Source organism: Mangifera indica, chromosome 1 (genome assembly GCF_011075055.1).
Source record: "Mangifera indica cultivar Alphonso chromosome 1, CATAS_Mindica_2.1, whole genome shotgun sequence".
Taxonomy (NCBI): Eukaryota; Viridiplantae; Streptophyta; class Magnoliopsida; order Sapindales; family Anacardiaceae; genus Mangifera; species Mangifera indica.
The window spans coordinates 24,202,250-24,217,849 of record NC_058137.1 but is presented as its reverse complement, the minus strand read 5'-3'; the positions used below and the strand labels follow the sequence as shown (position 1 = coordinate 24,217,849).

Here is a 15,600-nt window from a genome sequence, read left to right as displayed (position 1 = left end):
TATTAGTTATAATAAATAATAATATTAAAGAAGCGTCACCGTCGCACTCATATTTAATAATAATAATAAATAAATATATAATATGATAACCCGCCGAGCTATTAGTGGTTTAGGTAGGCACAGACTAAGAGACCTTCGGCTACTCTTAAAACAAATTTAGGTCGAATCTTGGCCCAAAGCTGGGCCTCGCTTTTCCTTCAGGGCCGGGTGGTCCGGTCGGGTGAAATATGGTATTGTGAATGAAACCCTAGCCCTATAAATATACACTTGCTCAGCTTTTATATTAGTTCCTTTACCGCTTGAGCAGAGCATTATCTTCATCGTCCTACAGAAGTCGGCCACGAAAGAGAGATCGTAGTCCAATATGAGAGCGAAGGTAACTCTTCTTTAATTTTTCTCTTACTATTTCTGTCCGCTTACGTTTATTTTCTTAATGTTTTATAAACTAGCATAGAATTTCGTCGTAGAATGGTTAATTTTGATGCGGGATTTTCCTTTTTAAGTTTATTGAAAATTGATTGAAAGAGAAAATTTAAGACTCTTCACTTCTGATGATTTTTTGAGAACAAAATATCTACTGTGTTTTGGTCAAGACTGTATAATATTATTTACAGAAAGTTATTTTAAAATTTTTAAGTCATATTTTATAAACCAGTTGATGTTGAATTTTGTGAGTTTCACAAGATGAAGTGCTTACTCTATTTTATGTTGTTTATTGTAATATATTTTGTCATATTTTTTTATTATGTATATTTACATGATTGATGCAAGTGACTTGGTTTTGTGTTTTGGGCTGTCATGTTTTCATTGGTATATATTTTTGGTTTTTTCCATCCTGTCGAATTAAATTGATTTAATTTTTAATTGCTTCCAGTGGAAGAAGAAGCGTATGAGAAGGTTGAAGAGGAAGCGCCGGAAGATGAGGCAGAGATCTAAGTAGATGCTGGAACATCAATGAGCGTTCACCTGGAGTGCCTTCTTCTTTGGACTTTTCAGCATGGGCAATATGGATCAAGCTGTCAAGACTGGAGGGGATACACGTTTGGGGAAGCTTATCTGTTTCATCTTCTTGTCCTAGGTTTAGAAGCCAGCAGTGTTAAGACTTTGTTTGAGTTAATTAAATAGTACTATCTGGTATTATGTTGGTACACTTATTTTACTTAATATGCTGCGGTTAAATTTATTGAACATCTAATGATTGCCTATCTGAGCCTGCATTTCTATTATGTTGATTTTGTTATTGCTATACAATTGGATGATGCCAACATGTTTGGTTGTCTTAGGTTTCAACTATTTCAGCAATGGTTAACTTGTTGATCTAAGCTTAATAATTGGGGGGCCTAAATTCTTATAGGCAGTCCAGGTTTATTGGTATTGTTATTGCATATGTATATGCGTATTCATGTATCATGAATGATCTTGGTCTACAAAAGATTTATATTTGGGATCATAAGGTCATGCTCTTTGATGTGATGTCTGCAAGTACGAATCTTGGCCACTTTGTGGATTTTGAACTTCTGCTGGCATCATTCAGGTCATACTTTGTCAATTTGTCCATTATATATGACATTATTAGTCTGTAACCACAGCTAATTACTTGAGAGCTTTACTCTCCAATCCCAGAAATTGTAAATTTTGTTGGGGGTGGTTGGAATTTATGCTTTCAAGTGGCATCTATTGGTATGTAAGATCAGCAGCCCGGACTTCAAGTACCAGATAGCCAAAGCTATTTGTTTAGGGTTGGCTGCCCTTCTGTAGCTGTCATGCTTTTTGCGTGGAAAGTGAATGGTAAAAATGTGGCTTCATCAGAAAATAATGGATGATTAAATTTCTTGATTTGTGAACGAAGCCTTGGGCCTTTTGTGTTGTCTGTCGGTGGACCCTTTTAAGGTTAAATTAATGTATGCAGAAGTTTGGTTCTTATACCGAAGAACATTCATTTTAGCCACAATTGAGAGATGAACGGATAATTCCCCCCACCTATATGTTGAACAATAGCATCAATCAAATTCTATTTTAGCCAAAAAAATATACAAACATCTGGTATCCTCTTTCCTTCTGTGTCAAAAATGATCTTCATGAAGGAGTAATGTTATATATACACTCTTTTGACTACATAATTGGATACACAATCACATGACAATACACAATTTGTAAACCAATTTGTGTAGTCAAAAGTCTGTGCATATAATTTTATTGATTCTGAAATTCCTCTATAATTTAGGTTTGATTATTATCCAATGACAAATTTACCTTTTCTCTATTCTGGTTAAGCAAATCAACAATGAATTCAGAGCCTGTTTCAATAGTTCTGTTGTTCGAGTGAATATCAAGTCTCTACATTTTGTTTCCCAGCTTGGATGTGTAAAGAATAATCCACTCTGAGAGGACAGTGCATTCTTTTTCTCAAACCTTTTTCTTTCAGTATACGGTCATTACAGAGACGGGGCAAACAAAAATAGTTTTAAAAATCCATCCATCACAAAACATTATCCAATTATGCATGCAAGTAGTAAATTTCTTTTCTCAGTCTTATCCGCAACAAAAGTAGAAATGAAAAAAAAATAAAATCAAGTGAAACATATTGATTGACATATTCTATATTAACATCGAGCATATGCTCAGTAATCATTATGCAAATAAAGAATTTGCAATCAAGTCCCCCTATGCATTAAAATAGAAGTAATGAGTCTGCACAAAGAGAATGATGCGTTCTAGATGACCTAGGGGGAAGAAGTTAAACAAAACATATAGTCAATAGAATAAACTTGTATTATCTAAACTGAAAGATACAACTTCTCTACACACTGAGAATAGCGGCTCCAATTCACCAAACAATATAATAAGCAACTGGAAGAATAACGCAATGCCTAGAATCCCTTTGCTTCGACTATTTGTTCCCTAACTTTAAAAAATATAAATATATATTTTTTATGTAGTGCTTGTTTTAATTATTAGTCCATAGAATTCATGATTAAATGCCTATCTCAAACTTTACCAGTCATGATCAGTTTCCTCCATGAGGTGCTGGCATTAAATCACCAGCTCATGATCCTCTTATAATCCACTTTTCCTTTGTCTTCAAATACTTATGATTGCAAACCCTCAAGGTCGTATTGCATAACGAGTCTTTCGACAGTAGTCTGACTCACAACATGTCTCAAATGCAACTCTTTCAAAACTTGAGCTGAGAGCTCAACCTCTCCTTCATGGGCAATTCCTTCTATGAGAATGGTATAAGTCGTTTCATTAGGCATGTGACCTTTCTCAATCATCATTTCAAAAACTTCAAGAGACAAGTCAGTTCTCTTTGATTTGCATAATCCAAGTATAAGTGCATTGAAGTTATCTACTTCAGGCTTATAGTCATATTCTTCCATTACCATGAATATCTCTAAGGCCTCCTGAAGCATTCCCTCCATACATAACCCTCTGATCAAGGATGAATATGTATAAGAGTCAGGTGTAAACCCATACTTTGTCATTTCATATAAAAGCTGAAATGCATGGTATGTGTTCCCTTTTCTACACAAACTTGCAATCACATTTTTGAAATACTCATGCGTGGAAAAATTTTGTTTATTCCCCAGGCTTTGAATGATGGAGAATGCTTCTTGCACCTTCTCACCCCCACAGAGCATTGCAATAGCACTATATGTTCCCTCGTTTGGTTTACATCGCCGATAAATCATTTGGTCCAAACACTTGACCACAAGATCTACCTTTCCCTCTCTGCAAAGACAACCAATAATCGGATTGTAGCTTGCAGCAGTGAGCTTAAAACGAGCCTTAATCATTTCATCCAAAACCTTTAGAGCTTGATCAGCTTTACCATGGATTGAAAGGGAACTTATTAGTATGTTATAAGTAACAATTGATGGGACACGATCCTCACCATCCATCTCAGCCAAGAGCTCATTTGCCTCCTCCCACCGTCCTTCATGGCACAAACTCCTCAGCAAAATATTATAACTCACAACATTCGGACAAAACCCTTTCAAAGGCAAATTCCTAAAGTATTGAATTGCCTCTTCAGTCCTACCTTCCTTGCACAAGCCAGTCAACAATACATTGTAACTAACCAGGTTAGGCTTCCCACCCTTAACAATTATCTCATCCAATAACTTCATTGCCTCATCCACACCCCTTTCCTTATACGCGGCTTCAAGCAAGAATGAATAAGTGAATGCATTCGGAACTAACCCCTTCTGTATCAACTTATCCAAGAGCTGCAAACTCTGATTCAAATTACCATGCATACAAAGCCCTCTAACAAGTGAATTATAAGTAACTGTATTGGTCGGATACCCATACTCCTCCATTTTATCAACTAATTGCATTGCATAACCAACATTCCCTCTCTTACACAAACAATTCACCAAATAAGTATAAGAAGATGCATCAGGAATAATCCCTGAGCTAACCATAATTTCCATAACTTTAATTGCCTTTTTCATTTTATTAGCCTTACATAAATCATACAAAAGCTTAGTGGCTTGACCTACATCAGGCTTGTGACCCTTCATCACAATTTTCTCCAAATGCAAGAATGCATCGTTAAGCTTATGATCCCTAGTTCTAGAGTCATTTTTACCATACTTCCAATTGGGTACAGTGTAAACAGAGTCTTTTGGGGAAATGGTGACCTGGGATGATGCTAAAACTCTTTTAAAACCTTTATTGAGTGAAAAAGAAGGAAGATTTGGAATGTGTGAATAAAACCCACATGTCCTTTTGGGTTCTGGAGATGGGTTTGTAATGTTAGAGAGTGAATTAAGCAGGGCAGCCATAATTGAAATATTTACAACTGGAACTAACGCTAATAATATATAAAAGAAATAACCTTGAAATAACACATCTGAATAAACAAAAGAATCAATTAAGAGAGAAATTAATCAAGGAAGAGATGAACATACAGTCGATTGGAATGGAGAAGAGTGATTTGCTTTTTGTTTTTGGTTTTTTGGTTCACTGGAACTGAGTCGCTTATTTTGATTCACAACAAGAATCCAGTGTCATCCACAACTCTCTCTTTCGTTATCCAACAGTCGACGACTGGCGAAACTTCACACGCGGATTGTCATTGTAGTCAGCACGCGCTCGGAATTGGGCTTCGTTATTCGCACCACCGATATGGTCAACAGATTAAAATGATATCCATTTAACTTTTATTTCTAATCTTTAGCACACTTTAGCCCCGTTCTGTCTTCTTTGTACATAATTTTATCTAAAATTTAATTAAAAATAAACGAAATCCGATAATAAATTTATTTTAATTTAAATAATTAAATATTTTATTACATTGAAATTAAGTTCGAGGTTTAAATATATTTATGATTTGCATGATTTCTTCCTATATAAATAACTTTAATTATAATTTTATTCTTTTATCAATCCTTTGTTATTATTATAAATTTAAGTTAGGAATATAATATAATGTACAATTTCTAATGTTTCGGTTGAAAATTGTTATAAAATCGATGAAATTGTGGATACGAGCAAGTACCCATACCCTCTTTTTTTTTGTTTTGGTCAATTCTTTTTTTTTTTTTAAAACAAAGTTGCATTAATAGAAAAAAAAAATTCTTATATTGACAAAAGACATCTGACCATGATTTAAATTTGTTACGCCAAAGGACAGGACAACAAGAAAACAAGTAAGAGTAAAACAAACAAACACCAACTTGAAATCATATGTCTTAAAAACTATCTAACAAACATCATAGATAGGGTTGAAGAGGGAGCAAAAGGAATAACAAGTTCCATAGAGCAGATGATACAACATGTTTGCCCAAGAACGACAAACTATACAAATTTTATATACAAACCAATGAACCAAATTGTCGCTAGACCAATGCTCAAAAATATGCAAGCTGAAATTGGAGCAGTAAACCTGGATGCTTCGGGAGACAAGGCAGCATAGAAAAAATCTTGACAATTTGCTGCCCCAATACAGCGGAAGAAGAAGGAAGCCACACACCATTGAAACCTGACAATTCTCCAGAAGGCAGAGATGGGAGCAAGCAACATCCTGGACACTGGATGTTGTAGCCTGGGCGCTGGAACCACTTGATGTACCAAGAAAAATTAAAGCTGGAGCACAATAGCTGGAGAGATCTGCCATCTCTGACCAGAAAGAAGAGCAGGCAGGGGATCAAGCTGTAACCACACTCTGATGAGGACACTTTAGCATGCCTGGAGCTGCAGGCACTGAGCAGAAAGAAAAAACAGCAAACAGGAGAGAGCTGGAGCACTGGAACACTGTAGTCACTTTTTTATTTCATTTCCATATTGTACAAAAATTGATTAATTTTTAAGTTAGAATTTATGGAAAAGTAAAAGAAGCCGTCAGTAGTAAAATAAGCAAAAGAAGAGCAGGTACTTACAGTAACACATGTCATCCTCTTGCATAAAGAAAGAGCCAAGTGTACCTGTACCGGCAGCTTCATCTTCCATATAATTCTGCGGAAGAACGAGGCCAATTTACCATCCAACAAACCTAAAGAGTTTACACAGAGAGAATCAATGGCGAAGAGCAAAGACGATATAAAGTATGGAACCGCACAGGCAAAGCTATCTTAAGACGAAACTCTGCGGGTCAGGTACAAGCACGGCACGCCACTTGAAGGAGGAAAGATTGCTGATTCTGAACCAGTCGATCTCTTCTCCAGCGCCCGCAACATTAATGATTCATCTCATGATCAACATCATCGTTCTTCTGAAACTTATCAATCTCAGTCGCATCCTCGACCTGACAGTAAAGAAGCTGAAGGTGGAGGAAAGTTTCAAAGCTCTAACACCAAAAACTCTGGTTGAAGATTATGTAAAGATCAGAGATGAACGAGAGATTTAGCTGTTTTTTTTCCCTGCTGTTACTTGCTTTCGTTTCCATGAATCCTTATGGTTATTGTTGCATCTTCTTCGTGGTTTCCAGTGCAAGTTATATTTTTTAGGATTATGATAATAGTTTAAACACAAAATCAGTCATAATTTAGATACATGGTATTGTATGGTGTGCATGAGTGAGGAGATCATTTAGGGAAGGAGAAAATTTAACTACTGGTCTTTTCCTCCTCGACTTGCTCCTCCAATTTTTTTGGGGCTGGAAGGAGGAAAGACTTTAGAGATGGGTTGTTATCTTCCTTGGCGTCTCTCCACCTGCGTATATACATACGAGAAAGAGACTCAAAATTCCTCACCACCAATAAAATGATCGAAGAATAAAATGATTTTTTTTTTTTTTGCAATTATTAAAGTATAAAATTATTAGCTCATTTATATAGAACAAACATAAAATCGAACAAACTATAAATGAATAATTCAATAAATTTAACTCATTCATAAGATTAATGTATCCATTACAGAGTGAATAATCTAATTACTAAAATTTTTCCTTCACTTGGAATAACCAAGGAAACCCAACTCTTCCGACGAAAGCTGAATTCAAGTAATTGTGTGGGATTAGATTTGAATCAAATCAAGTTTGAGTTTGATTCAATTTACATAGAACCAAACTCAAGATTGATTTAAATATGTTTGAGTTCGACTTGTTTCAAACTTGATTTTTAAACTTGGTTTGATATTAAAACAATATCGTTTTAATATATTTTGATAAAATGATATCATTTTGTATTGAATTTTTCAGACTTGTGAGTTTGATGAGTTGAACACCTCTAAAACTTGAGTTTAAACTAAAGTTCGAAAATATTAAATTCTCAAATTTAAATTTGAGTTTGCTTAACCTAAACTCATTCAAACTAAACTTATTCTAATCTTATCACATGAAAAATAATTTATAGTTTGGTTTGGTTTTAAAAACTGTTAAATACGAATCAAATCATAAATTATTTTTAAAATTTTTCATAACTCAAACTAAATTGTTTTGTAACGCATACCAAACCAAATTATCATTTTTAAATGGTTTGATTTAGCAGTTTGAACTATGTTTTTCTTCTGCATACCTTTGCGCTAGCCTACAAGTTCTTCCAACTAGACAGGGAGTTAGGAACAAGGAGGAGAAGCCATAACTTCTTAACTAAGGGTTGAGGTGGTAAAAGATGGGTCGGACCATGTTGAGTCGATCTCGGCGTGACTCTTGGGTCGGTCCAGCGAAAACTCAGGGCATGGCGAATAGCTCAGGACTCTTAATGGGCTTGACCTGTACGATTTTGCGGGTTGATTTAATAAATTATAATTATTTATTATTTTTTAACTACTGAATCTGACCGCGGGTAGTTTGACATAGTATTACAAGTTACAACTATTATTCGTGGGACCCATAAAATGTGTACTTGATGATAGGATTACGAATTCGAACGAAGGTCGGTTCGGTGTCCGACACGTGACTGAGGTCCGTCAAAATTGCAGTGCCCCACTGGTGTTCCGGCGACTTCTGGAATAATAAGAATTTGCAAAAAAAAAAAAAAAAAAAAAGGGAAAAAAATGAGAGCTTCAAATTCAAAACATGGCGGAGGAGAGAACAACAGAGGCATTAGTGGTCACCTATTTACTCTCCATCAGCGTCTCTTCTATGCTCTTAGTCTCGGAACCAGGTCGCTTCTTTTTCCTTATCTTAAATTTTAGTACGGAAGTTAGTTTAGTTTTGATATTGGTTCTGAAAATTCGAAAGTTGGAAAGTTGAAACAGATGCGGTGAAGGTGGAAGGGAATTGAAATCGAAATGGAAGTCTACGGACATTGAGATACAGAGACATGTAGTTCGCTCAATCGCGGCTTTTCTTGATTCTGTTACTGCTGATGTGTCGCACCATCCGCTCGTTAAGGTGTTCTTGAGATTCTCTTGATTTGGAAGTGCTATTGTAGAAATTGATTTTTAGTGAAAAACACTTTAACTATGCCTATCAAGTAAATGTGTGGAGAGTATTTCGTGTTTGTTCGTGCATTTCTCATTTTAGCATTTGAATTATGCCAATCAAGTTAATGCTTAGAAATATATATTAAGTGCTTTCAACCCTGAAGGCCTTTGTTCTTGCTTGACAGAAAGACACTTTATGACTCTCAACTCTTTAAGTGCTTTTGTTATCACAGAAGTGTTAAACGCATTATGACTCTTGTGAGGGCTTTGTTTGTCCTAATTTTAGTTCTTTTTTCCATTCATAATTTTAGGATTTAATTACTCATATAGTTGAGGCTTTGGTAATCTTGAGTTTCTATTGCTTTGGGAGTGCTTTTGTAGAAATTGATTTTTAGTGAAAAGCGCTTTAATTATGCCCTATCAAGTGAATCTTTGGAGAACACTTCAAGGGTGTTCATGAGTTTCTCATATTAGCACTTGAATTCTGCCACTCAAGTTAATGTTTAAAAATCATTTTTTATTGTCTTTGCAAGTGCTTTAAAATAAAAGTGATCTTGCATTACTAAAAAGCACTTCATGGCTTCTCAACTCTGAAATGTTTTTTGTGATTTTGAGGGCTTTGTTTGTCCTAATTTTAGGTTTTTTCTGCCATTCATAATTTCAGGATTCAGTTGCTCACATAGTTGAGGCTTTGGTGTGGATTCTGCAGTATAAGAGTGGAGCTGTATTGAGTATGGCAGCGAATGCAGTTGTGAAGCTTTTGACTGTTATTCCCTCTTCTATATTGCAACGGTATATATTAGATCTTGGTGATCCTTTGTTGTCCCTGTTGTCTTTTACTCAATTAGAAGTTGCTATTTCTTGTGCTACAGCTATGAACATGTTTCTCTCTAATCTGATTGTAAAGAAGGAAAAACAAGTTTGGGAAATGCTAAAAGAAAGAAATACTGTTGCCTGTATTGTTAATGAGATTCGAAAGTTTTCTTATGAGACTATGCCAATTAATTATTTCCAAACGATTGCTTCTCTTTTGAGTACCATAATGTGGCAATGGCCCCTCTCTCGATATGCTGTTTGGAATGATACCATACTGATGAAAGTTTTAGACACTCTACTTGTGAAGCCTGACCTCTCAGTCAAAGTTGTAGTTTTGAAGTTGTATTCTTCATTAGGTAATTGATTATCAATGGCAACTTTCTGTTTTTTATCTTTTATGTTGAAGTTAATGTGTGGATTAAATTATCAAGGATGTCCCTGTACCAGGTTTATGTGGGAATGCAGCCAAAAAGCTTCTAGACAATGGAGAAGCCCTTCTACAAGCAATGGTTCTCTGCATGGACAGCTCATGTCCTCTTGCTGTCCGGACAGAGGGATTCAGACTAGCCCAATGTTTAGCGGTAACAGTTTGTGATTCATTCTTCTCGCAAATTTCTTACAAATAGATTTTAACTATTAATATTTGTGTATGTTTTATTGTTCAGACAAATGAACAGAATTTCTTAAGAATGACAAGCTTGTGTTGTGAGCCCCTTGTTAAAGCTGTTGTTTGTGGGATGAATAGATGGAGCTTTGGCCCTGGAAGGTTTTTAAGTGACAAGATGTCTTTACTAGTTGAGGCATGTCATTTGGGTCTAGTTACTCGTTGGGCAGGGAGGCATCACATTTATTTTTGGAACCATGGGATTGAAAAGATCCTCCTTGATCTTATTCTGGAAGATTTTAACGATCAACACGTACAACATTTCTTGTCACTAGAAGAACAGATAACGATGGCACAAGTGGGTCTTAATAAAAATTTTCTTCTTGTTTTGAGACCTTACATCTGGAATATTCTTGGATGGCTTGCAACATACTGTGAGGAAGACTTCAGTCCTAATGTGAAAGGAAATGAACTTCACATCAAAGTACTTATTATATGTGCTTGGTACCATTCCGCTATTTCAACATTTTGTGTTTTTGTCTTTCTAATTCACTCCCATCTCTGTGTCTTCAAGGTCTGATTGTTTGTTCCCATTTCCTTTGTAGCTTGGAATTTGCCAACTCCATCAGCATGGGGCATCAAATCTGTGAAATTGATGCCATGCAAGCCCCCAGAAGTGAATCAGCATCATGGGCAGTTCTCATGATGGTTTATTCTCCCTGCAAGTACATTGCGTCAAATGCCAGATTTATATTATCGGAAATTCTATTGCCAAATGGAAAGGACTACTTGAAGAACTTGCTGCATTCACTAAACTATGTATCATCAGTAGAATGTAGTGGATTGTCATATATACATCAAACAGTCATTGATTTGGTAGGTTTGGCATGCTACTTAGCCTTGCCAGAGTATCAAAGGCATGTGATTGAAGGTAAAGGAATGAAGATAGCGTCGGATTTTGTGACTTGGTGTTGGAGCGATCATATGCATATTAAGAGGCAAAGGTTTAACCCTCATTGGGATAATAAGTTTCTGAAGAGGACTTGTTGCTGGGTACATGCTGAAGAATGGGAAGGTGATGATGTCCTTTTGCTTTATGGTTTATGGGCACTAGCTGAGTTGGTACACCATTCTGGTTGTGTAAAAGATAATAGAGACATATGTAGTGGTGGCGTAAACAGTGAGGAAATTCATTTGCGTAGCATACTCCAGGAGATCTGCAATGACTCTTCTAGTGATGGACCAAAATGGTTTGCTGCATATATTCTTAGTCATTTTGGATTTTATGGTTTTCCAAGTAAACTTGGGAAAAGGGTGGGGAAAGCACTTAATGAGGAAGGACATGCAGATATTCAATTCATACTAAGAGATGGGGAGACTATGAGTGTACACAGTATAGTTCTTAAGATACGATGCCCATCATTGCTGCCTCCTGAAGCATCGCCATGTGATGAGAAAGCATTGACTAATTCTTCAGTCATTGATGATGCTCAAAAGGCCCATGGAAAATTTCAAAAAGAAGTTCGTTTATCTGCTCATGTTGACAGCCAAGCATTGCTGAGACTGTTAGAGTATGTTTACTTTGGTTTTCTGGAAGCAGGGGATGAACTTGTGAATAAGTTGAAACCTCTGGCTAAAAGTTGTAATTTGCAATCTCTATTACGACTGTTATACAGAAAAAGTCCCAAGTGGGGAACTCCTGTCCCCAGCTCTGATCTTGCTGTTGCTCTTGGTCCAGTTGGGCACTGTCGTTCGTATGTTTTGCTCTTTATATGTTTCCTTAAAGTTATTTTGATGGTGCATTAGTTCAATATGATCATTAATTCCTATTGTGATTCCTAATTTTGTGTCTGATTAAGGAGCTTCATTCTGAGTAATGTTTAGGGTGCTGAAATCTGTGTGCTTCCCCGGTATTCATTGAAAGAACTGTTTTTGATTTGACAGCTGACTTTGGGTAGATCTCTATGACTGACTTGCAGTATTCTTAAACATGCTTAATATTAAATTTTGTGTGTATTAAAATAATTATTAAGCTTAATTTATTTTTCTTTTTTTGGAAAAATTGGAACAGTTCATTACGTGTAACTTAAGTATCTAGTAAATTTAAAAAAATGGACGACTCATTAATTGGATAGAACACATTTGATTCCCTCATTGTCTTATGCAGTTTTTTCTCGATGTGTGGTCTGTAATATATTTTATTTATGGTTTCAGGGACATCATCCTGGAAGCTAAAGCAACTGAACTATCATGCTGGACGTGCAGCGTTTGCTCTCTACCAGTGCCACACATGCATGTTCATAAAGTTATACTGTGGTCAAGTTGTGATTATCTGAGAGCATTGTTTGAATCAGGGATGCAAGAGAGGTGTTGAGACAACTGTCTAATATATCTTTAAGTTTTTTTTTTTTTTTTTAACAATGTTTTTTTATTGTCTGCTAATTTTCTGAAGCAACTGATAAAGCTATCGTTTGGTTAGGGTACCTATTGTTGGGCCTTTACAATGTGTTTATATATGAATGTTGGGACCCAGAGTTGGTTATTTTGACATAGTCTGTTTTCATGTTGTATGAATCAACTCTGACAGATGTTTTATTTGATTTTAAATATCTTTGTTTTCATATTGAGAGAAACAATAATTATATGTTTCTCTTTAGTCTCTTTTCCCTTAGTATTTCTCTATTTATAATTTATTCCAGTTCATTTGATGTCTCATTAGATATTATGCTTTCTTGCAGCCATTCGCAAACCATAAAGGTCCCTTGTAGTTGGGAAGCTATGGTTAAGCTAGTGGAATGGCTCTATACAGGACAGCTACCAGACCCTCCCAATGGGTGTTTATGGGACAATATGGATTCTGAGGAAAAATTGTACCAGCTGCTGCCATTTATAGAGCTTTGTTGGCTTGCTGATTTCTGGCGTTTGGAAGGTGTTCAGGATGTATCTTATAAAGTGATTGTATCTTGTCTGGATGCCTCCCGAGAATTGTCTATCAAAGTAATCCAGATTGCTGCTAAATTTTCTCTGTGGAAGTTGGCTGAAGTTGCTGCAGAGCTCATGGCCCCTTTATATTATAAACTACGAGACTCTGGTGATCTTGAACAGCTGGATGACTTCTTAGTTGATCTGGTTCGTACTGCTTCTGTTCGACATTGTCAAGAGATAACCATCGAAACCTGAAACTGAGGGGGAGTCAAGTAAGCAACCCTTTCTAATGGTAGATATCTTTGTAGAATTAGATTAGGTTTAGTTCTTTTTAGTTAAATCTTTTCCCAAATCTGGTATTTTGTCATTAAGTGGACGAGTAATGCTATATATACATTTTTGAGTACACAAGTGATATGTTATAATATGGCTGAGTGCTACTTTTTTTTAAATTTAAAATCACTCAATCTCATAATGATATATTATCTATGTACCTTAGTGTATACTCAAAAGTGTATGTACCTAGTTTTATTGTAAGTGGATGACCTTTCCTTAATTCTCGTCTTCAGTTTACTAAAATTACAAATAAAATATTATGCTTGACGCTTTCTATTGTGGGGAAGGAAAGTGAGGTTGGACCTCACTCCACTTCTCATTGTCCAACACCCTCTTTCTCCTTCAAATCCATTTCAGTCACCTAATTCAAGATCTCTTTAATCTTTCCAAAAGCCCCTATAACTCTTTCTTTAAAGAGCCATGTGCTGAAGGAGCAAGAGTTTAGCGATTCAGATTAGAATTGTTCTGTACATTCTATTGTGGATTTTGATGACAATAAAGTGGCATTAGTTGCTCCTTTTTACCTGTTAGTATCACAACATTTGGGTACTTAGTGTCACAAACAATTTAGTTGTGTGGTGCCTGAAACAAAACTCTTTTTCAGAATGAATAAATCTATGTTTACAAACAAATTATACTATTTTATCTATACAAACCAAAGTGATAACATCTAGTTGGATAATATGATTATTTATTTTTTCTCTCGTTACATACTACTATATCAAGTGGTATAAATAAGTTATTAAAATTTGTTTGTAAATATATTATTGCTCTTTCATAATATTTGACGTTTTCAGAGCATAATTTGTATAAGGATTTGCTGAGCACTTAACCTGAAGAGCTTGTCTGACAACAGTAGGAAAAATATACTTATAATTTTCTTTTTATTCGTTCATGTGGCAGGATTTATTGCTGATTTAATTTTAGAACTTTGATTGGTGGGTTCAACATCAGCACTCAGTATGTTTAACGTAAGTATTATTTTTTTCTTAATTTTCTTTTTAATTTTTATCTTTATTTGTGAATTTGGTCAATAATAAAATTTTGAGGGTTTTTAGTTCCGTCCATAGAAGCTTGTTTAATGTTTTAATTTTTATCTTTGTTTGTGAATTTGAACAATAATAATTATATTGTTATTTGGTAGAACAGTAGAACGTTGTTGAAAAATCACTAGAACAGTGTCTAAAGCAGGAGTATAGTACTGGAAAATCACAAGAAGGCGCCAAAAATAAGTACAATATTGAAAACAAGAGAACAGTCACACCGCTCACTTCTCATATTTGCATGCTGCTGCGTTCAGATTCGTTTCCTCTCTGGGTGTTTTTGGATGGCCCAGATACAAGAAAAGGTAAGTCAAAAAGAGAAAATTATAAATTATCAAGGTGAAAATGACTTTTTTTTCTGTGTTATTAGGAAAAAAAAGATATTATCGCTATTATATATTATTTAAAATGATAAAAATATTGTTTAATATCATTATATAAATATAAATATATAAATATAATATAATATAAATATATATATATATATATATATATAAAAAAAATTATTTTTAATTTAAAATTATTTAATCTCTTGATTTAAGTGTGTATTTGTTTGTCTCTTCCTGCCCTCTATTTTCTTCTGGCATCTCTTTCTTCTTCTCTATCCAGCGGCTTTCTCCATCTTGTTTTTCTTCCCTCTTTTTCACTCTCTTTTAATCCAATGGCATAGTTGCTGGTAGAGCGCAGCCATCGTTTTGTAAGCTGGGTTTCTACAAAAACCATGGGTTTAGATTATTGAATGTAGGGTTGGTGGTTGTGGATTTGGGTTGGTTTAAGTTATTTAATTGCATTAGGGGCGGTGGTGGTTTTGGTTAATTGATTTGTTCGTAAACTAGATTCTAATTGACAAGCACATCAATTATATATAAATCTACTCAAATACTTGGGCAAACCGCCACCATTGACTTCCCAATAACACATCGATACTTTAAAAAGACTAACATTATATATAGATATAAAAAATACAAACTTATATAATAATATCTATTTGCATGATTTTAAAATAAAAGAAATATCATCTAATCACGAATTATTATTTTTATTTGCATGGTTTTATTATAA

The 15,600-nt window shown here is 35.0% G+C and overlaps 3 protein-coding genes and 1 long non-coding RNA gene across 8 annotated transcripts; 3 read left to right on the top strand and 1 right to left on the bottom strand.

Annotated features, from left to right (window-relative positions):
- The first annotated feature begins 108 nt into the window (after nt 1-108).
- LOC123212622 lies at nt 109-1,205 on the top strand. The gene is made up of 2 exons (XR_006501586.1): nt 109-376; nt 875-1,205. It is a non-coding gene; the product is annotated as an uncharacterized LOC123212622 (long non-coding RNA).
- A 1,546-nt stretch (nt 1,206-2,751) lies between these two features.
- Nucleotides 2,752-5,135, bottom strand: LOC123209630 (pentatricopeptide repeat-containing protein At1g79080, chloroplastic). The gene has a single exon (XM_044627756.1). The coding sequence runs from the start codon at nt 4,788-4,790 to the stop codon at nt 3,090-3,092; it is 1,701 nt and encodes a 566-aa protein (XP_044483691.1). The 5' UTR covers nt 4,791-5,135; the 3' UTR covers nt 2,752-3,089.
- Nucleotides 5,136-6,352: 1,217 nt separating this feature from the next.
- On the top strand, nt 6,353-6,891 carry LOC123204826 (SEED MATURATION PROTEIN 1). Its single transcript, XM_044621658.1, is given in 1 exon segment — nt 6,353-6,891. A coding segment is annotated over 1 exon segment (291 nt). The 5' UTR covers nt 6,353-6,525; the 3' UTR covers nt 6,817-6,891.
- Nucleotides 6,892-8,306: 1,415 nt separating this feature from the next.
- Nucleotides 8,307-14,938, top strand: LOC123225650 (BTB/POZ domain-containing protein At1g04390). 5 transcript variants are annotated; one of them, XR_006504161.1, is made up of 10 exons: nt 8,309-8,552; nt 8,647-8,782; nt 9,479-9,986; nt 10,078-10,211; nt 10,296-10,738; nt 10,840-11,988; nt 12,449-12,601; nt 12,973-13,431; nt 14,399-14,466; nt 14,640-14,938. XR_006504161.1 is itself a non-coding variant. In XM_044649765.1 (9 exons), the coding sequence occupies exons 1-8, from the start codon at nt 8,443-8,445 to the stop codon at nt 13,412-13,414; spliced, it is 3,075 nt and encodes a 1,024-aa protein (XP_044505700.1). In that variant the 5' UTR covers nt 8,309-8,442; the 3' UTR covers nt 13,415-13,431; nt 14,399-14,614. The 5 variants fall into 5 exon arrangements, 2 of the variants coding, with proteins under 2 accessions (XP_044505711.1, XP_044505700.1); XR_006504160.1 differs by having other exon boundaries at nt 14,645-14,937; XM_044649765.1 differs by lacking the exon at nt 14,640-14,938 and having other exon boundaries at nt 14,399-14,614.
- Nucleotides 14,939-15,600: the final 662 nt, after the last annotated feature.